The 21288-nt window shown below is 53.9% G+C and overlaps 1 protein-coding gene across 4 annotated transcripts in view; it reads left to right on the top strand.

The window, feature by feature from the left end:
• Nucleotides 1-21288, top strand: part of PCNT (pericentrin) — a 131382-nt gene that overhangs the window by 96993 nt on the left and 13101 nt on the right. For 3 of the 4 annotated variants that reach the window (XM_034654113.1, XM_034654105.1, XM_034654128.1), the window contains 10 exons: nt 2510-2664; nt 8741-8935; nt 9606-9779; nt 10530-10713; nt 11967-12189; nt 12474-12624; nt 13307-13942; nt 17244-17452; nt 18329-18431; nt 19508-19681. In XM_034654113.1, coding sequence (XP_034510004.1) covers nt 2510-2664; nt 8741-8935; nt 9606-9779; nt 10530-10713; nt 11967-12189; nt 12474-12624; nt 13307-13942; nt 17244-17452; nt 18329-18431; nt 19508-19681 — 2204 coding nt within the window. The remainder of the gene's footprint in view (nt 1-2509; nt 2665-8740; nt 8936-9605; nt 9780-10529; nt 10714-11966; nt 12190-12473; nt 12625-13306; nt 13943-17243; nt 17453-18328; nt 18432-19507; nt 19682-21288) is intronic. The other variant, XM_034654121.1, reaches the window with a different exon arrangement.

Here is a 21288-nt window from a genome sequence, read left to right as displayed (position 1 = left end):
GGTGTCCCCAGGTGTCCTTAAGAGAAGAGTATGCACATCGACACCGTGGTCTTCCCAGGGCATCACGACACAAGGCTTGCAGTGTCTGCCTGGACCCCTTGGCAGTGGTGTCTGCCAGGCTTTGTTCTGATTTTCCCTTTTTGATTGCTTGGTGTTGGGCAGGGGGCTACATGGAGACCATGCCTGTGATCTCGTTTCTCAGACTTGGACCCTCTCACCTTAGCCTCCAGGAGTGATTGTCGCCTAGATCGTCATTGGGATGGTTGCCAGACTGTGACCTTGTAACCTTGCCCTTCTATAATTGTTGGTTTTTTACAAGTCTATCACCTGTTGAGATGTTTTGACTTAAAAAAAAAAAAAAAAGTCATCATTGACTCAATTCAGTGCTTTTGAAAACTAGACCCCAGTGAAATAAAGTTCACTGGCATTTCAGCTTGTGCTGAGTAGGGCCAGCAATGTTTTAATTTTAGTTTTGAGTTATTTCACATAGTAAAGAACTCAGTGGTTCTGCAAGGTGCTTTCCAGCCTCCCCCGCCCCCCCCCCCGCTCCAAACCACTGTTCCCTGAGGACACCCACATTTAACTTCGAGAAATTTGTTCTGGTATTTATTTCTAGGTCACATTTGCTAGTTACAGCAACATGTTTAAACTTCTGGCTGCCAGTTTCTTATACTCCCTTCCCCGTCTTTCTAAGGTGGCCCCATCGTCCCGTCCTATCCCCTCACCACAGAGTGTGTTTTGAGTGTGCCTGTCAGATTCCCGCGGAACCTCTGGGACTGAGTGCCCTCTCCCAGACAGCTGGTATTCCTTTCTTGTTGTCTCCTTCCTGTTCTCCGTCGTGGGTCCTGCCTACGCTGTCCGCAACATGGGCGTGCGCGGCCCACGTGGCCTTCACCTTCTGAACGTGCTGTCTCCGCTTTCTGGGTCAGACCCCTTGTCGCTCCTTCATGGTCCTTATTTGAAGTCGTGTGTTCTCTAGAAGCGTTTGCAGAAGAAGCATGTGTGAGATGGGTTTTCTGAGAACTTGTGCATCTCCCTGGTGTTTGTTGATGGTTTGGGCTTGGTGCAGACTCCAGAGCGTCTGTCCACTGTCCCAGAGCCTGGTGTCACAGAGCACCGTGGCCGCCGCGTGACGCCACGCGCCTGGGCACATGCTTCATCCTGAATAGGTCTTCATTGTTCCTTGGCTCTGCCCCATGGCTCTCATCTTCCTGTGCTTCCTGTTAATCACTGGACTGGTTTTCTTATTTTCTTACTTTGTTTCCATTTCTTTGTACTTTTGTTCTTATTTGTTAAAGAACTTTTTAAGAATCATTTCTTAAGCTTGGAAGCGAATGTGTTCATTTCTGCTGTGTCTTAACTTCTAAGAGCTCTTCTTTCTTATTCTCTGCTCCTTTCTCTTGAAACTTCCTTGTTCCACAAATGAGACTTATTTCTCTGAAGACATTCTGGTTTTTCTGAAGTTTTCTTGTGTTTGCTGCCTTTGTTGTATCTCCTCCGGTGGTCTCTGAGTCCCTGTTTCATGCTGTCTTTTGCGTGTTCCTTGGCACATTTAAGAACTTAGACTCCTTAACAGGGTGGTCGTCAGCAACTTGCTCGAAGTTCTGTGCTGGGAGGGGCTGTGCTAGGGGCTCTGCGCCCCCATTCCCACCCACGCTCGGTGCGGGTTGGAGAGGCAGCTGCAGAGGCTGACCCTGCTTTTCCCTGGATTCTCTCTCTGTTTTCCAAGCCTGTGTGGATTGGCTGCGGACTGCAAAGCCTAGAGACATATCACCTACTTGAGAGGTTTGGAATTCCTTTTTGAGGCCCCATCCATGAGGGGTTTCTGGTGTCTCGAACCCTAGACTGTTGAGGGCTCTCCGGTCCAGTCTGGCTGGTCTCAGGGCTTGTCTCCACTCCCTCCCTCCGTCCCAGTCAGGTGTGTCCAGCTCTTCTGGCCAGACGCTTGCTGCCTCACATGGCCCCGTGATTGGCGCCGTGCATCTCCTGTCCCCTGCCCCCCCTTTCTGTGTGCCAGGGGGCGGGGGGGCGTGGTTGCCCTGCCCTGATCCCTTCCTTGGGTGTGGAAGTGTAGGCCCTGCACACGTCTGTCTGCCCAGGCGCTTCCTGTTTGAGCCCTGCGGGTTTGGGTCCTGTCTTTGGGGGGTGAGGAGACCCACTTCTGCGTCTGTTTACAGATAAGCTGAGATACCATTAAGGTTTATGTTGGAATCATGGGAGTTAACATACCAAACATGCAAAATACGCTTTTTCTTAATGTGTGTAGTTATATCATCTTACAGATTTATGAAAGTATTTTTGTCCTCTTCGGTGGTTTGTTGATGTCTTCAGGGAGGGGACCCCTGGCTGTAGCTCTCCTGGGTGTTTCGGGGCCTCACGCAGCACCAGGAAGTGGGGGTCTGACCATGCCCCTGGCTCTCTGCTGAATGTGCCCCCCCACCACGGGGCCCTCCCCAAGGGATGTGCCACCAGAGGGTTGTGGTTCAGACCCTTTGTGCTGTCTTTTTAGGTGATGGCTCGGGGTTTGGAGAGATACTAAACCAAGGTTCAGGAAGCCTCGAAACCCCCACTGCTAGTCCTGCAGTGCCTCCTCCCACCTCTGGAAGGTTCCGACGGCCACTGGAGACCATGAAGGAGAAGGAAGTCCATCCGAAACAAGTGAAGGTGAGGGCTGGCAGGAACAGGGCAGGCGGTGTCGACGGGCCTCTGTCTGCTGTGACTGCTGTGTGGGCGCGTGCGTCGTACCGCGCAGATTGCTGCATCGGTCTAGCCGTGCCCTAACTTAGGTCTCGCGTGAGTGTTTCCAGAGGGAGATAGCTGCTGCCCTGGGGTGCGTGCAGACAGGTGTCCCAGGTGAGAGCCTGGTGTGGCGGGCTGGTGGGGCTGCGGGAACCTCGGGCACTGGGATCCCCAGAGGAGGACCAGCTCTTCCTCATCTGCTGCAGCACGGCACACAGTGGGTCTGCAGGTGCAGGTGTTGGAATGAAGCACAGAAGACAAAACTAGGGTCAGTCTTCCTGACTTGAGTTCAGTTGTCAGAATGCACGACCCTCTGTGGGGAAGTGGTTGTGGGTTTTATTTGGTTCTGGAGATTGACCTTTGGCCTTTCCGAAGAGGACTGTGGCATGTGGCATGTGTTCACGACCGACGGGGCCGCCCTCCGCCAGGTGCCACAGAGCATGGACAGCCACATTGGAGAGCCCACCCCGCTGTGCTGCGGGAGCTGCTGCTCGAGCGGGCGTGTTTCCATCCTGTCAGAGTTTAACAGACCGCTCTGTCTCCTGCTCTTTGCTGTCTTCCTGAGGTTGACACTTGAGAAGGGAGGCTGTCTTTCTTCACTCTTGCAGCAGTGCAGGCATTTGCATGGCCAGCCTCAACTCTGATGGGCAGCTGGCTCCACCAGCACATGACATTTACTACTGTACAAAACTAGAAGTTTCCTGGTGGGGTGGCTCCAAGCGCACCCTGGAGAGGCCAGCAATGTACCCATGCTCGCTCATTCCTTCCCTTCTGCCATCAGCTGGCTGTCCTCAGCGTGGCAGGGGGCATTTCTAGGTGTCTGGCAGGGAATGGGGCCAAGGCTTCCTTTAAGCCTGTTTTCCAGAAGCATCCCTCCCCTCCCCTCCCCCCAAGAAGACCTTCCTTTCACTCCATGGCAGACCTGGTCATACAGCTGCCAAGACCAGGCCCGTTGATGCGCTGGGCTCCTTCTGACCCACCTCTGACTGGGCGTTGCGGTGTGAGGCACCCGCTGCAGTTCCGCAGGCCCTGCAGGCACCTCCCCTGAGGACCCAGTCATGCTGCCCACCTGGTCACAGAGCTGAGTCCTTGTCGACCACTCACAGTCACACTGGAAGAATTTGGTGCTCTGGGCTCAGAGCCAAGTCCTCACTAGAGGAAGGAGGAGGGAAGCCACAATCAGCAGGAGGCACTTTTAACTTGGAGCAGACTTTTAAAAAACCTTTGTTCTAGTTTTAATGGATGCGTGACAGCGTGTAAGTTGAAGGTGTGTAACTTGTTGATGTGGTACAGTGACCGCACATTGAGGTCCGTTAGCACCTCCATCACCCGGGGCAGTAGGTCTGTGGGACTTTAAACAAGTTATCTTTTCTCTTGACGGTTTAGCAAATCATTTCATGTCAAACCACTGACACAAACTTGGCTGAATAAGTAAATGATGTAATGTCACTGTTGTGTTTTATTCAAACACTGAAAGCATCTCCAAAGAAAACTTTATTTATTTATTTTTTAATTTGGGTATCATTGACACCAATGTTCCACCAGTTTCAGGTGCACAACTTGGTGATTTGACAAGTTTGTATGTTACGCTGTGCTCCCCACAGGTGTGGCTGCCACCTGTCCCGTTATGTCATGTTACGGTACCATCAAAAGAAAACGATTCTTTTAAAAAGCTTCATTTATTTGAGAGAGTGTGCATGTGACCATGAGCAGGGTGGGGGAGAGGCAGAGGGAGAGGGAGAAAAACAGACTCCCCGCTTAGCAAGGAGCCTGATGTGGGACTCGATCCCAAAACCCTGGGATTATGACCTGAGTCGAAGGCAGACATTTAACCAACGGATCTACCCAGGCACCCTTGCATTCCGCAATTTTTTACATGACCTAAAACATTAAAGGCACATTTCTTAGTGTTTCCAATCCAAGCAACCTAATATTAGAAGAATTTGTAATTTTTAAGGAATGAATTTGGTTGTTACGACAAGCCTATATACTTAGGCTTTGGGGTTTAATGCTTGGTGATTAAAAAAGAAAACACAGAAAGAAGCCCAGCAAAGACCCTGGAGCCCTTTGAGGAAGCAGCTGAGATTGCCTGCAGAAGGAGCCGGATGGATGCCGCCGGGAGTATAAGGAGGGAAGCTGTCACCGTGTCGCCCTTTGTTAGCCTCATGCAGAACCTTCGACTTCCATGTTTCCAAGTGACAGTTGAAAATAGCGGAAAGAGGGGCACCTGGCTGGCTCAGTCAGTTAAGTACCCAACTCTCAATTTCCACTCAGGTCGTGATCTCAGGGTCGTGAGATCGAGCCCTATGACAGGCTCCTCTGCGCTCAGCACAGAGTCTGCTTGAGATTCTCTCTCCCTCTCCCCCTGCCCCTCCCCCCACTTGTCTGTGCTCTCCCTTTCTCTAAAATAAATCTTTAAAAAAAGAAAATAGGACAGAGGTATCTTCTGGTAGGTTTCTCAGATCATTTTCTTTTAAGTTTCTGCACTGTTTCTGGAGTATGAAGCCACAGCACTCACCGTGAGGGACGGCGGTGTGAAGAGTAGCCTGTGCTCCCATCTGAAAGCCGGCCCCACGAGGCCTCCCAACACGGCAGCCACAAACCAGAGTGGCAGCGGCAGGGGCTGAGCCTCAGGACCATGTATGGTCATGGCCCTGGGTGCCCTGAAGCCAGGAGTACTGGTGCTCACAGCCTGAACAAGGGCTGGGTGGCCAGGCTTGGACATCTCTGGAGCCCCTCTGGAAGCAGCCGTGAGTGGGGGTATATGAGGGCCTGTGGCGCAGCCCTGCTGGGAGATGCTGTGCATCAGCAAACAAGGGCTCCTGGGACAAGCAGGCGCGGGAGGCCACGGGAGGGGTGGACTGGCTTCCAAGCCGTGATCAGACTGTGTGTTGGAGGGGCAGTCACAACAGTGCAGGTCCCTCGACAGAATGCCAGTCCTGAGGATAGGGCTCTGGAACCTTCTCAGCCCCAGTGGTTATGTCTGTGGTACCCAAGCTTCAGACCACTCGCAGGCCTCCGTGTCCCGGCCAGCATCAGACCCGGGGTCCTGTGATGTCACCGAAGGGCTGCAGTGGCCTCACAGGAAGCTTTGCTCGTGGAATGGTGCAGGCAGAGTACCTTAGTCCTCACAGGCATTCGGTAAAATGCGTTTCTCCTCATTTTTAGATGCAGGAAAGTATTTAAAGAGTAGGAAGTGGTGGTCACCTGCAGCCAAGTCATTCCTGCATCACTCGCTGTTCTGCCTGTCCTGTCTGTCCAGGCAGCGGATGGGGCTGCGGACACGGGGACGGCCTGTGGTCTCCCCTGCACCTGCCTTCTCACCCACAGTGGCCACCATCTGCAGCTGTGTACAGCAAATGAAATGCTCTTTAAATAAGCATAATGTGTAGTTGGACTTTTAGCACTTTTTAAGTTAATATTCCACTTTTTTGGGTCACATCATTGGAATCCTAGCAAAACCTATTTCTAGTTAACTAGTTGTACTCTGTCGTAAGCCTCTTCATTGCTACTCCCCCCCAACCAGAGGAATTTTACCATTTATTTACTTATTTATTTTTAGAAGTCATGATGTGGTTATACCTGTTAACTTCCCCATTGTAGGTGGTGAAAAAGACATTAAAAATAAAACAATCATATTTTTAAAATTTAAATTGTAGTTAACATATAGTATATTACTAGTTTTAGTTTCAGAGGTAAAATTCAGTGATTCATCAGTTGCATGTAACACCCAGTGTCCATCACATCCCGTGCCCTCCTTCGTGCCCATCACCCACTTTCCCCATCCCCTCACCCTCCTCCCCTCCAGCAGCCCTTTCAGTTTGTTTCCTAGAGTTAACAGTCTCTCATGGTTTGTCTCCCTCTCTGATGACTTCCCAGTTTTCCCTCCCTTCTCCTGTGATCCTCTGCACTGTTTCTTAAATCCCACATAGGAGTGAAACCATATGATAATTATCTTTCTCCGATTGACTTATTTCACTTAGCATAATCCCTTCCAGTTCATCCACGTCATTGCAAATGGCAAGATTTCATCCTCTCTGATGTCTGGGTAATATTCCATTGTATATATGAACCGCATCTTCTTTATTCATTCATCTGTCGATGGACAGCTGGGCTCTTTCCACAGTTTGGCTGTTCTGGACGTTGCTGCTGTGAACATTGGGGTGCATGTGCCCCTTCGGATCACTTCATGTGTATCTTTGGGGTAAATACCTAGTAGTGTGATTGCTGGGTCATAGGGGAGCTCTATTTTCAACTTTTTGAGGAACCTCCATACTGTTTTCCACAGTGGCTGCACCAGCTTGCGTTCCCACCAGCAGTGCACGAGGGCTCCCCTTTCTCCACATCCTCACCAACGTCTGTTTCCTGACTTGTTGATTGTAGCCATTCTGACAGGTGTGAGGTGGGATCTCATCGTGGTTTGGATCTGCATTTCCCTGATGACAAGTGACGTTGAGCATTTTTTCACATGTCTGTTGGGCATCTGGATGTCTTTCGGAAAAGTGTTCATGCCTTCAGTCCGTTTCTTTTTTTTTTTTTTTTAAGATTTTATTTGTCTATTCGACAGAGATAGAGACAGCCAGCGAGAGAGGGAACAGAAGCAGGGGGAGAGGGAGAGGAAGAAGCAGGCTCATAGCGGAGGAGCCTGACGTGGGGCTCGATCCCACAACGCCGGGATCACGCCCTGAGCCGAAGGCAGATGCTTAACCGCTGTGCCACCCAGGCGGCACAGTTAAGTCCGTTTCTTAACTGGGTGTTCGTTTTTTGGGTGTTGAAATTGTTTTTGTTTTTTTAAAGATTTATTTGAGAGAGCACGCGTGCAGGTGGGGGGAGGGGCAGAGGGAGAGACAGTCTCAAGCAGACTCCCAGCTGAGCCCAGAGCCCAACATGGGGCTCGAATCCCAGGACCCCGAGTTCATGAACTGGGCCGAAATCAAGATTCAGACCCTGGGGGCGCCTGGGTGGCACAGCGGTTAAGCGTCTGCCTTCGGCTCAGGGCGTGATCCCGGCGTTGTGGGATCGAGCCCCACATCAGGCTCCTCTGCTATGAGCCTGCTTCTTCCTCTCCCACTCCCCCTGCTTGTGTTCCCTCTCTCGCTGGCTGTCTCTCTCTGTCAAATAAATAAAATTAAAAAAAAAAAAAAAAAGATTCAGACCCTGAACCGACCGAGCCACCCCCACCCCTTCATTGCTGCTTTTATACTTCCCTGTTTAAGGCATCTATTAGTCCTTTTTCCTCAGCGATCTCAAAGCATAACATGCCCCTTGAATAATCTTTGTGTGGAGTGAGGACCGTTACGGTTACTTTGGACCCTGTAATGGTCCTAACCTGGCGGCAGCTCTGGGGGAGCCACTTTTTTCCTCTGTGTGAGTCTTTGGGCAGGAGCCACCTGTGTGCGTGTCCCAGTGTCCCAGTGCCACATGCTCACAGACCCTGCGTGCAGGGACTTGTCAGGGCGCGTTGGTGACCGTCTCTCTGCTCCCCGTGTCTGGGCCGCACTGGAGGGCCAGAGCAGTCCACAGCCGGTCTGGTGCTGTGTGCAGGCACCTCACCCCCAAGGACGCACAGGCCTCCTACACGGCTCCCCGCAGCCTTCTCAGAGCGCAGCAGCTGCAGTCCCAGGAGAGCCAGGGACTCGCATGGCATCTTCATGACCTGGCCTTGGAAGCTGGCCCGAGGCCCTGCCCTGCGCCCCGCCCAGGCTTAGGGAAGGGACGTAGGGCTGGTGTCCACCGTGCAGGCACTGGTGGGGTGGCCAAATGAGGGCGGCCGTCCTTGGAGTAGCTTACACAGAAATTGTCTTTCCTACTGGTTTCCTAGCAGTCTTTGAAGGTTGTGGGGGAGGGATGTTTGAGAATCTTACAGAACCACAGAATTTGTTCTTCGGCAGCGCTGTGCAGGTGGCCCTGGTGAGCATTCAGGGGTGATGGGCAGGGAACTGTTTGGAGGAGTCGCTTCAAGCTGGTTTTCCCTCTTTCTGAAATGCTCGTCCTGTTGCAGGCTTTGCTACAGATGGTGTGTGATGAGAGCCACCACATACTGGCCTTGTCCGAATGCCGTGGGCCGCCAAGTGCCCTGAGCAAGGGTGAGCCGAGTGCCCCCCTTGAGCACTTCCCAAGGGAGGGCCCCGGCCTTTTGGAGGCGGTGCCAGCCCTGCGGAGACATCCGAACCTCGCACCCCAAAAGGAAGAGAAGGTATGGGGCGTTCCACCTGAAAAAGAATAAGGTGTGGGCAAGGAGCAGATGGAGGGGGTTGCTTGGCCACATAAGTGAGATAACAGGAATAAGGGGTGGGTCAGCGGCGGGCACAGGGGCCATGTTCCTGGCCAGCCACCCTCAGTCATGTCTGCTGGCACTAGCCACGTGCCGGCACATTCCAGGCCCCATTAGGGCAGGAGAAGCTGTGGGAGGAGGACACATGGCAGGGTTCTACGGGAGGTGGGCGTGGGGGCCAGCCCTGAGCCCACAGGGTCCCAGTGTCCACTCTGTGACCAGGGAACCAGGGCAGCTCGCTGAGGACCAGGTGCTGACCCACATCCAAGGGGACCTACCAGCCACAGGGTGTGCAGGGAGGCAAGACCCCAGTGTCAGGCCCAGGCCTACCGGGGGACAGGGTGGCCAGCCAGCAGCACCCATGCTGGGCCTTGTGGTGCAGTGGTGGGAAAGAAGGAGGTTTGCCCGCCAGCATTTGCTCAGTCTTACCTGCTCTTTCCTTCAGTAGCTTCTTCTCTGTTGACAAGGTTGGCTGCTTGTGCCCTGGGATGGTCCTGGGTACATTTGTGTCTGCTCTGCTGTCGGGTCGTTTCTGGTTCAGCCTACAGGATGCATTTATAAGAATACTGAGCTCCTTGTTCCAATATTTTAGGAACCTCCCGACATGTGTCTTGACTGGAGAGGAGAATTTCTACAGGTTGTGCGGGAGGCATTTGGAAAAGAACGGGAGATGTTGAGGGCCGAGTTGCAGCCCCAGCCCTGTGGCTCTGACCCTGGGGACCACAGCTCCCTGCTAGAGAGGCTGGAGAAGGTGGTCCAGGAGCAGGTAAGCACATGCCTTGATTTATTTCCCAGAGCCCCGCAACAGAGAGGGTGACGGAACGGGTTCGTGTGAATTTGACCTTGGAACGTGGCAGTGACCAAGGAAAAAGTCCTGCCTCAGTCCACATGTGGCACTGTTTAATCATGATTCCATAAAGTGGAGACATCTATGTATTTATTTTCCTTTTCATCCTCACTGTATTCTGGAAATAACTGGCCTTTCCTTGAAAACAGAGCAGCACTAAGTGGCCTGACCCAGGCTATGCGTGCTGAGCCCAGGGTTGGAGGGTCAGAGAGCCAGAGGGTTTGGCAGTGTTTCCACCAGGTCCCTTGTAGGGAGAGGGCACTGGAGTGTAGACGCAGGGTCTACGGCAGGTCAGAGTGGCCTCTGGCGTAGACCTGGGAGACAGGTGTGTGAGGTCTGAAGGTCCCCTGGGGCCTCTGTGCCTGTGTTCCATACCACGTGTTTGTCACAGGTACCCTCCTGCGAGTCTGTTCTCACTCTGTCGGGGATGAGTCTCTGTCACCAAGCTCGTGCCCACGAAGCTGGAGGCACAGATTTGCACGTGGTGGGCTGCTTGTGCCTGGAGCCGCCAATGCTCTCTCCGGCCCGGCCTCCCCCACCCTTGGGACGTGCTCCGTGCTCCCATTTCCCCACTCAGGGTGTGTTCCTCCACCGCAAGGCCCTCTAAGTAGCTGTGTCTGTGACCCTGCTCTCCCTCCTTTCCTGCCCCATCTCTGGGGAGATCTGCAGGAGAAGTCCTTGGAGCACCTTCGCCTGTCAGACAGGAGCAGCCTGCTGTCCGAGATCCAGGCTCTGCGCGCCCAGCTGCGCATGACGCACCTGCAGAACCAGGAGAAGCTGCAGCAGCTGTGTGCGGCGCTGACCAGCGCGGAAGCTCGGGGGAGCCAGCAGGAGCACCAGCTGCGCAGGCAGGGTGAGTGCCGCCCCTCGTGTCGGTGCCCCACCGCATTCACCTGGTGGCTGAGGTGGTGCACAGGTGAGCCACGCCCCTGCGGGCTGCCCAGTGCTGGATCCCGTGGCCCCAGCAACAGCCCAGCCTCTCCGGGTCCCTGGGCCCTGGGACTGTCGGCCTTGGCATTTCTTGGTTCATGGAACTGCCAGGGAGACGACTCTGTGTGGTGCGTGGGGCAGAGGCCTTGCCCAGGGTCCTGGCAGCAGTGTCGGTGTGAGTGCTGGGTGCCAGCAGGACCGTGCCTGAGAGTCTCTGGCGCTTGTGCTAGGGTTAAACTGCCTGTCCTACGTTTCCACGTTTAATTTAGGTTCTTCTAGATTTTTTTTTTTGTAGATGCTCACGTGTCTTTGGGTAAAAAGCATTTTATTTTATTTTTTCCACGTACCTTCTCTTGTTACCAGTTGCCCTGGTTAGGCCTTTGAGCGTTTTGGTGAGTGGAGGGCTGCGGCAGGCGTCTGGTGGAGGGGGGGTGCTCCATCTCACACTCTAACACGCAGTGCCAGTTGTGGTCTTTGCACACACACTCTGTTGGCTCCCAGAGCCCCTTCTCTTCCCAGTTTTGGGTGCTAAATGACGGCCAGACCCATCCAGCAGCACAGCCTTGCGTTCGGGTTGTGTTACGTTATCTTGTGAGCATTTCTGGGCTGGGCTTGCTGGTTTTGCATCTGCATGCGTGAGGGGTACTGGTCTGTGGTTTTCTTTCTCCCGGTTTTGATGTTGGAGTAGTGCCAACTTGTGGAGAACCGGCAGGTGTCTCTTTCCTTCTGTGTTCCGGAGGAGTTTGTAGAGAGGTTTTGGGAGAATTCTGCAGTGAAGCTGTTGGGGCCGGGGCTGTCTCTGTTGGGAGCACACAGTGTAGGAGTCGCGGGTGAAGTTGTGATTCAGGGTGACTACAGGGACGGGACAGTCCATCTCTGCCCAACCTGCACTAGTGCCTTTAGGCAGACCCCAGGACTGAACAGCTGGCCCTGGGGGGCCATGTTGTGTCCTCTGGCTCTGTGGCCACTCTGCCCATGCACCTCTGGGTGTCCCGAGGCCTGGAGGGTGTGGTGGGGAGGCCAGTGTCCCAGCTGTAGGCCTGGAAATATCCTTTTCCCCGAGAGTGAATACATCCCCATCCCCATACTGGTGGTTTTTAATTTGTGGAGTCCCAGGTACAGCTCACCCTGGATTCACAGGTAATGCTGTCCATTATTCTGTAATGTCTTTCTCAGTGGAATTATTGGCATACAAGGTCGAGCAGGAGAAACGTATAGCAAGCGACGTACAGAAAACCCTGAATGAAGAGCAAGAGAAAGCCAGCAGTGTTCGGAAGCTCCTGGTGGTGGAGCAGACCGTCGTCAGAGACTTGAGATCTGAGCTCCGCGAGTGTAAACAGGACAATGAGAGGCTGCTGGCCTCCCTCAGTGAGGCGCAGAAGGAGGTCCTCCAGCTGAGGTAGGGGCCCTAACCCAGCTCCGGTGCACCGCATTCCGGCCCCCAGTCCCGCCCACAGACTTTGTCGAGAAACGTGAGGACGTCACGCAGTCGTCACCACCCTTCTCTCGGTGTGCAAGTGGAAGAGCGGCCCCCGCGGGCTACAGTTTGTGCTCATGTTGTGATCGGAGCGCTGGGTGTGCAGGGCGGGGGCGCCAAGCACAGGCACGCGTGCACGTCTGAGGAGGCTGCAGGGCATGCCCCCAGGCGAGCTCCTGTGACCGACGTCCCCCTCCCCCACACAGGTCTGTGCTGGACAGCAAGGAGAGCAGCCTGAAGGCCGCGCTGCAGGACCTAGAGTGCGAGCGCGGGAAGGAGCGTGCCCTGCAGAGCCGGCTGGAGGAGGAGCAGCTACAGCACCTGCAGAAGGAGGGCCAGAACTCCAAGACCCTGGAGGTGCCTGGGCAGCGGGGTGGGGGGAGCTCTCCGTGGGGCCCCTCTCCTGCTCTCCCCGCGGGCACGTGCCGGGCGGCAGGGAGTAACAGCGGCGAAGCGGGCCTGTGTCCGGTACAGCAGTATCTTCGTCTTGACCGACAGCGCCCGTAACCCCCACTGTCTCTGCGTGTTTGGCTCCACAAGGAGGACGGGGCGTCCTCATTGACCGGCTGCCCAGAGCGCTTCAGCAGCGTGTGTCCAGCCACATAAATGGCAGTGACTGGCTTCTGTGTACAGTGGCACTCGCGTGTGTGAACTGACACGCCATCTGGCCGCTCAGAGGACCTATGTCCAGCAGGCGATCTGCGCTCCTCAGTCCCGGGGCTGAGCAAAGCGATCTTTCACACACACGGAGACCGTGGCTCAGCGCAAACAGGATGTTGTCTGAGTGTTCGGGGTGGGGTGGTTGTAAGGGAGGGCGAGTGAACCCAGGACGTGGGTGTGCATTTACTGAGCGTTGCTTCCAAAACGTGCTCCACCTGTGAAGGAGATGGCAGGGTGACCACGAACTGTTGCGTCTGCTCTTACCTGTAGAATGAAGAGGTGCAGTTGCTAGCTTGTGGGATTGGAACAGAAATTGGGGCAGGAAAACTGTTTTGACACTTCTCTTGATTTACTTTCTCCCGTCTTTTCTCTGATGCAGGAGTTAAGAATATCTTTGGAGAAGCAGTATGCTCAGAGTAATCGACTGTGTGTTGCGCTGAAACATGAGCAGACCGCGAAGGACAACCTTCAGAAGGAGCTGCAGATCGAGGCCTCGCGCTGTGAGGCGCTGCTGGCGCAGGAGCGGGGCCAGCTTTCCGAGCTGCAGCGGAGCCTAGAGGCCGAGAAGGGCCGGTCGCTGGAGCTGGCTGCGGCTCTACGCCACGAGCGGCTCCTGACGGAGCAGCTGAGCCGCGGCACACGGGAGGCACCGGCACATCACGCTTTGCTGAGGAAGCTGAAGGACGAGAAGTCGCGTGCAGCAGAGCTGCAGACCAGGCTGGAGCAGGTGCAGCAGCAGCTGGAGGCGGACGTGCAGAAGCGCCGTGCGGAGCTTGAGAGGGACAAGGAGGTAAGGGCTGCACAGAACTCCGCCGTGGAGCACCCCCAAGCACGGGAGCCGCGGCATGGTCTGCGGAGAGAGGGGGAGAGTTCTGCTCGGCAGCAGGCGGGATTAGAGCACTTGCACTCGAGGCCGGCCGTGCGGGAAGGACGCAAGGACACGAGGAGGAGAGCAGAGACGGGGCCGGGCCAGGCTGACGTGGAGATGCGGCCGACCGGAGACAAGGAGAAACTGGTGAGAGCACGCCGGCCGTGTCACCACCCAGCAGCCAGCCGTGGGGCTGAGAGCGCCGTGGGGCCATGACCCAGTTCCGCTCCTTTGTCCCACTGGTCTGTGTCCGTCCTCCACCGCCCTCTCGTCACCGCAGCTTTGTGGCAGGTTTCTGTGTTTAGAAGCGGGAGTCTCGGACCTCGGTCTTTCTCAGGGTTGTCTTAGATATCCGGGGTCCTTGGGATCTGGGGGGTTGCGTTGACTCTGCAGATGGCTTTGGGGAGTTGTCACCTTGATGGTGTTACCTCTGTGGATCATGAAATTGTTAATCTCTCCACATAATTTAGGTCTTTGATTTCTTTCGACAACGTTTTATTGCTTTCAGATGATAAGTGTTGCACTCATTGTTAAATTATCCCCAGGTATTTTATGATTTTTTGATGCTGTTGTGAGTGGGAATTGGCTTCTTAATTTCATTTTCAGATTGCCCCTGGCTGGCATATAGCGATACGGTTGGTTCATCTTACAACCTTAGACTTATTCGTTATTTTCAGTTTTGTAATGTATTTGTGGTTTTCTGTGTATGAGATCATGTCACCCGCACATAAAGTAGGCTTTCTTCTTCCATCCGTGTCCAGGTGACTTCTACAAGCCCTCCTGCCCGTCTTGGGAGCCACCATCTTCCTCCGTCTCAGGAGTCTTTCTCTTCCTGGTTTATTTAGCCTTTGTATGCTGTATTTTCAGTCATTAGGAGTTTGGATCTACATTTTTGGGGTCTTGGAATCAATGTTTTTGCCCTTTATTCTGTTGACGCTGAGTTTCCCATTGATCAGGTTCCATCTGTGGAGCCACTCTTGCGTTCTTGGGCTGAATGCCACTTGACTGTGATGATGTTGTTTTTCTGTATAGTGCTGGATTCAGTTTGCTAGTGTTTTGTTAAGGGTTTTGCATCGATATTCATAAGGGATATGGGTCTGTATTTTTCAAGCTGTGGTGGTTTTGATTTTGATATCCAGATGATTTTTGCCTCGCGGGTTGGGAAGTGTTCCTCTTCTATTTTTTGGATAAAATGTTACTTTTAGATACATTTTATGTCAATCAGAAGCCTTTGTTTCTGAGAAAATTAAATCCTGTGTCTTCATATGGATTAACATTTGTGTTGCCCTCTTTAAAAATGCTTTTTAAATATTTTTTTAAAATATTTTTTAGGGGTGCCTGGGTGGCTCAGTTGTTAAGCATCTGCCTTTGGCTCAGGTCATGATCCCAGGTCCTGGGATCCAGCCCCACGTCTGGCTCCCTGCTCAGCGGGGAGCCTGCTTCTCCCTCTCCCACTACCCCTGCTTGTCTTCCCTCTCTTGCTGTCTCTCTCTGTCAAATAAATAAATAACATCTTTTAAAAAAATTTTTTTTAAACACAAATTTTAAAAAAAAATTTGAAAATCCAAATAAGTTTTTAAAAACACACAAAAAGCAGTAGCTTGGTCTTTTCAGTGGTTAGCCTGCCATGAAATATTTGAGAAATGAATATGTGTTTCTAAAAACAAAACTCTAGATTTCTAAGTGTTACAAAGATAGGTCAGCTCCCAGAATGCTATGAAATTACTTAGTTTTGGAAGTTCACGTGAGGGATGCGGTCAGCATGTTTGAACAGCTTTGCTGAGGTACAGTTTACATACCGTTGAGTTCATCAACTTAAGTTGTGCACGTCGGTGGTTTTCAGTACTTTCAGAGTCGTGCGCCCATCGCCACCACCCATGTTAGAACATGTTCATTGCCCCACCTAGAACCCATACCGTTAGCGCTCAGCCCTGGCGACCGCAAGTCTCCCTCCTGTCTGTATTGACCTGTTCTGGAGATTTCCTGTAAAGGAATCAGGTGGTGCGTGGCCTCTCCTGTCTGGCTCCTTTCCTGATGTTTTCAAGCCTCATGCGTGTGTTGTGCTGCAGTACACAGGCTTTGCAGTCATGGTCATGTTGTACTGCGCGCGCGCTCGGAGAGGCGGGGTAGTTTGGACGTGTTGGGGGAGCGGGTGGTGCGTGGCCTGGAAGCACCCTGTACTGTTCTGTGAAGGAGGGGAGTCACATCCCAGAGTGGGCCTTGCTGACACAGAACCCCTGAACGTGTTCAGGTTTTGTGCACGTGTGTGTGTGTGTGCATGTGTACCTGTTTGCCTCTTCTCCCTGGGGTGTGTGTGTGCGCGCACACGTGTTTGCCTCTTCTCCCTGGGAAGAGTGTCTGTAGCCTTCATGTGCTTCTTAAGGACTTCCCCCAAACCATCTCTAAAGTTTTCAGCCAAATGCTTTAACCTTGATTTAAAAAAATAAAATAAAAAGTGGTAATGTGATAGCATAAAAAATGTAAAGAAAATGTTTTCCAAGTTAATAAATTGTTCTTCATGATGCATCCTGGAATGGAGTTTTAAGTAATGCAGCCCTTTTGGTGTTATGGTCAGTATAGATGGTTAATTTGTTTTGGATTACGGAATCTTTTTCTGAGCACAGTGTCCTCCCAAGACAGTTGTTTCAGGGTCAATTTGATCTTTTCTACACAAAATAAACCTGTAGGTCCCTTGGTATCTTGCTTTCCTAATCTGGAAAATAGCTAAGTAATGATCCCCGCATCCTCACAAGACTGGAGCGTTGATCGAGATGATGCCAGTAAGGACCCGTGGTCTGTGCTGTGTGGGGCCATGTGGTGGGAGGCTGGGTTCTGGGTATCCCAGGTTCTCCCCGACATGGCTCCTCTTCCTGCCCTTCCTGAGGCCTCCTTGCCTGTGGAAGCTCGTCCAGGTGGCCCTCTTGCATTTATGGCTGCCCAGAGAGGTTTCCACTGGGTGATCCACTCTGTCTCTCTGGTGGGGATGCAGATCCCCATGTTGGGCAGGGAGCTGGTTGCCTTTCCACTGATTTCTCCAGGAGCCCAGCATATGCCCAGCACCCCCATGGTGAAGGGCATTTTGCACGTGAGGTCGTTTCCACTTGGTGCGTGTGCACATTCTCCTGTGCTTGTCTGTGTCCGTGTGTTGGTGTGTGTTTGCGCGTGTGCGCCGAGGGTGGAAGCCAGAACGTGGGCCTGTGGAGACTCCTGTTTCAGTGTCCGGCCTCCCCTGCTCACACTGGTGAAAGCCTGATCGTTCTCAGAAATAAAGATAAGGCCTTCACCACTGATGCTGCGGAGCTTAGTTCTGCCTCTCCGACTCTGCACAGCCCCTGCCCCAGGACCCCATGCCGAACAGGGGCCGCCCGTGGTGATGGCTGGGCTTCAGGCTTCTGCTTCTGAAGCAGACATGTGAAGGACTTTCCTGTTGTTTTGCCGTTGACAACAGCGAGAGTTGGAGTTGCATCGCCAGCGAGATGAGCACAAGATCCGGCAGCTTCAGCGGACGGTCCAGGCCCTGGAGGCGAAGGAGGCTGCTCGCCAGTCCCCAGAGGCAGAGCGGCTGCTGGAGGAACGGCACAGCCTGGAGAAGGTCCGGCAGCAGCTGCTGTGTGCAGCTGGGCTCCTGACCAGTTTCGTCAGCCAGACGGTGGACAGGTGAGCCCCTCAGGACTGGCTGCTCCCTTGCGATCTGAGCCTCGTATGTTAGGGAACATGTGGACGTTTGGGGCATGTCATTGATTTCAGGTCCCCATTTTGATGCAGCAGACTCCATCCCTTCTCACGTGCTGGATGAATTTGTGGGCAGCACTCTCCTGAAAGATATTAGCAGAATTGTATTTTTTTGCATTCTAGTAGGAGAGAAAAATCCAAGTTTCTTTTAGACCTGTTTTCCTCATGCCACTTTACAGTTACTCACCCCCCAGAAGTTCTGGGCCAGATGCCAGGCCCGTGCTGCCTGGGCCTGCCAAGGTTGGGTGGTGCAACACATCCGCATGGTGTCCATCTTGCCCACAGCCCTCAGGACCGCTGCTCACACAACCAGGGTGCACCTCCATGGTTGAGGGACTGATAGGAGTGCTTCTGGAACGAAAAAATTAATACTTGCCCTTTCCTATCTGCACAGACACTCTGCAAATACAGTTCTCCTGTCTGTAATTGGTTTAGTTTGTAGAGCGGCGTGATCTCTGAGTGGACCTTCCTTCCGGACAGTGCTTACACCCGACACAGACCCCAGCAGAAAGCAGCGCTCAGGGAGTCTCCGTAGTCTGTGGTCAGTGGCCAGATGTTTCTGGGCCTCACAGACTGTCTGTGAAAGGGCTGCATCACGTCCTGGCTGGTACTGTCGGTAGAGCGGCTCTGAGCCCCTGCCTTTTGTGGGTAGAGCATGGCTCAAGGAAGCAGTCGTAACCACGTCCTCCTGGGAGCTGTGTTGGACCCCATTTGTTGTTTCTTCCACGGAGTTCCCAGGGCCATGAGTAACTGTCAGTTGGTATCTGCATAAGCCTTTTCAGTGTCTGTTTATCTTTACAGGACAATTAGCGATTGGACATCATCGAATGAGAAAGCAGTGTCTTCCTTACTGCGCACGTTAGAGGAGCTCAAGTCTGAGCTGAGCACGCCCAGCTCTTCCCAGGTGAGGGGTGGGGCCCCCTGCATGGTTCCTTTTTTACCCCTCCCTGCCACCTCTACTCTCTGACTGCCCACCGTGGGTGAGAACAAGCAGGGGCCTGGGAAAGCTGTGTGACCTTGCCAAGTACTCCGGTTGTACCCTCTAGTGGGCGCAGGGCTGTGGTGCTCAGGGCAGGTGCCCCCAGGCCCCTGCTGACCCAGACTGCTCCGTGTACACCTGAGTTGAGAGTCTGAGCCAGAAGTGAAGTCCCGAGGGCCTTCTGGAAAATTCTGACCTCCCTGTCAGCTGCGCCTGAAGGTGTTTAGAAGTCCTGGTTGCTGACACAGGTTCCTGGTAGATGTTCCTTGGCAGTTGTGAAATCATGCTGTTTATTGTGAAAGCAGCATGTGTGTAGCAGCACGAGAATGAACCGAGTGCCTGCGGAGCATGACGGCTCTGTGTGGGGTGTGCTGTCCTAGGAGGTAGTGCCTCTGTCAGCGTCTGGAGCCAGCTGTTGGTTGAGTAGTACTCCGATTGTGGAGATAATGAACTTGTTTTAAGGGACTTGTGTGTTGGGCCCCTCAGGGATGAGCACATGGTGTTCCCTGTTCCCTGTGTGTGCTGCTCACGGAGCTGTGAGCCATCAGAACGTGTACTGTTGCACACTGGCTTTGTTAGTGCAGCCCAGTGTTGGGCAGAGTCTTGTTCCTGGAGGAATGGAAAGAAATGTGAGTTGATGACTTTATTTTCTGTCCCATAGATAGACACTCTGCCCAGCCCCACAAGCTCCCACTGAACCCCAAACATGTAAAGTAACCAACAGTAAAAAACACAATAACAAGTGTACCTTTTTTTTAAACAAAGATTTTATTTATTTGCGAGAGAGAGCACAAGCAGGAGGAGCAGCAGGCAGACGCAGAGGGAGAAGCAGGCTCCCCTCTGAGCAGGGAGCTCCACGTGGGACTCTATCCCAGGACCCTGGGATCATGCCCTGAGCCAAAGGCAGACATGTCACCACTGACTGAGCCACCAGGTCCTGCACGTGTATGCCTTTTAACAAACAAATTTGTATACATTTATTTTTGTTTTCTCCTTTCCAGAAAAAAATGACAGCAGAGCTACAGACCCAGCTGGTGGACGTCCTCCTGAAAGACAATGACTCCCTGACAAAAGCTCTGCGCACAGTGACCCAGGAGAAGGCGGAGCTGTGCCGGGCGGTGTCGCAGCTGGAGAAGTCCCTGAAGCAGCACCTGTTGAAGCGCGGCGTGCGGAGTGTACGTAGGCGCTTCCGTGGGGGACGCGGCGTGCGGAGTGTAGCCTTCCGTGGGGGACGCGGCGTGCGGAGTGTACGTAGGCGCTTCCGTGGGGGACGCGGCGTGCGGAGTGTACGTAGGCGCTTCCGGGGGACGCGGTGTGTGGAGTGTAGCCTTCCGTGGGGGACGCGGCGTGCGGAGTGTACGTAGGCGCTTCCGTGGGGGACGCGGCGTGCGGAGTGTACGTAGGCGCTTCCGTGGGGGACCCGGCGTGCGGAGTGTACGTAGGCGCTTCCGTGGGGGACGCGGCGTGCGGAGTGTACGTAGGCGCTTCCGTGGGGGACGCGGCGTGCGGAGTGTACGTAGGCGCTTCCGTGGGGGACGCGGCGTGCGGAGTGTACGTAGGCGCTTCCGTGGGGGACGCGGCGTGCGGAGTGTACGTAGGCGCTTCCGTGGGGGACGCGGCGTGCGGAGTGTACGTAGGCGCTTCCGTGGGGGACGCGGCGTGCGGAGTGTACGTAGGCGCTTCCGTGGGGGACGCGGCGTGCGGAGTGTACGTAGGCGCTTCCGTGGGGGACGCGGCGTGCGGAGTGTACGTAGGCGCTTCCGTGGGGGACGCGGCGTGCGGAGTGTACGTAGGCGCTTCCGTGGGGGACGCGGCGTGCGGAGTGTACGTAGGCGCTTCCGTGGGGGACGCCGGCGTGCGGAGTGTACGTAGGCGCTTCCGTGGGGGACGCGGCGTGCGGAGTGTACGTAGGCGCTTCCGTGGGGGACCCGGCGTGTGGAGTGTAGTCCCCGCTTCCATGGGGGACGTGGGGCGGCGCAAACGGGGCTCCCTCTGGGCTGCGCGCTCTGAGCCACCCTGGGGCGCCACAGTACCTTAGCGCTCCAGCCCCGTGTCTGCGTTCTTCACAGACACGGGTACACACGCGGACGCACGTGCTTCTTGCTGTGAGATAATGTTCCTTACCTGTTTGTGATAGGAAATCTGACTTTTACCTAATTATGTAGTTTGATAGACTTTTTTCCTGGAATGCTTAATTTCTTTTCTATTTAGGTTGTGTTTGTAATTTGATTTGCTTTTTTTACAGTGAAAAAATTTTTAAGTAATTTTTTAATTTACGTGCAGTAAAAACCTCCTTGTTGGCAGGATGTCATTTGAGGTTTCACGCATGGGTTGACCCGTGATCCCCGTAACCGCCGGTGTTAGCAGAACCCGCAGCAGCGGCACTTGGTGTTCTCCGGCCGCCGGCAGGCAAGGCCTGGCTGTTCACCGCCGTGCACCGCTTCCGGCTGTCACAGAGGCGGGAGTACACGGTGTGTCCTCCTAGAGGCTCCTCACTTCTTTCCTAAAGCACCTAAGATCCATCCTGGGCTCGTACTGCCGAGCAGCGTTCCGGGCACAGACGTGCCTCAACAGAGTATCTGGGTTGTCTCTGGTGTTGGATGATGACAGCGGTCCTGGAAGCAGTAGCTCTGGGCTGAATACCGGGCGTGGGGGGGGGGGTCCCCAAGACGTGAATGTGAAGCCCGCCGTGTGTCCAGCGGCTACACCACTTCTCTTCCGAACTTCACCAAAACGTGGGAGTCCTGTTGCTATGTTTGCATGCTGGGTGCTGGTGGTGCGT

Source organism: Ailuropoda melanoleuca, chromosome 1, assembly GCF_002007445.2.
Source record: "Ailuropoda melanoleuca isolate Jingjing chromosome 1, ASM200744v2, whole genome shotgun sequence".
Lineage (NCBI taxonomy): Eukaryota > Metazoa > Chordata > Mammalia > Carnivora > Ursidae > Ailuropoda > Ailuropoda melanoleuca.
The sequence above is the reverse complement of the archived record's forward strand: the minus strand, read 5'-3'. Positions and strand labels throughout refer to the sequence as shown.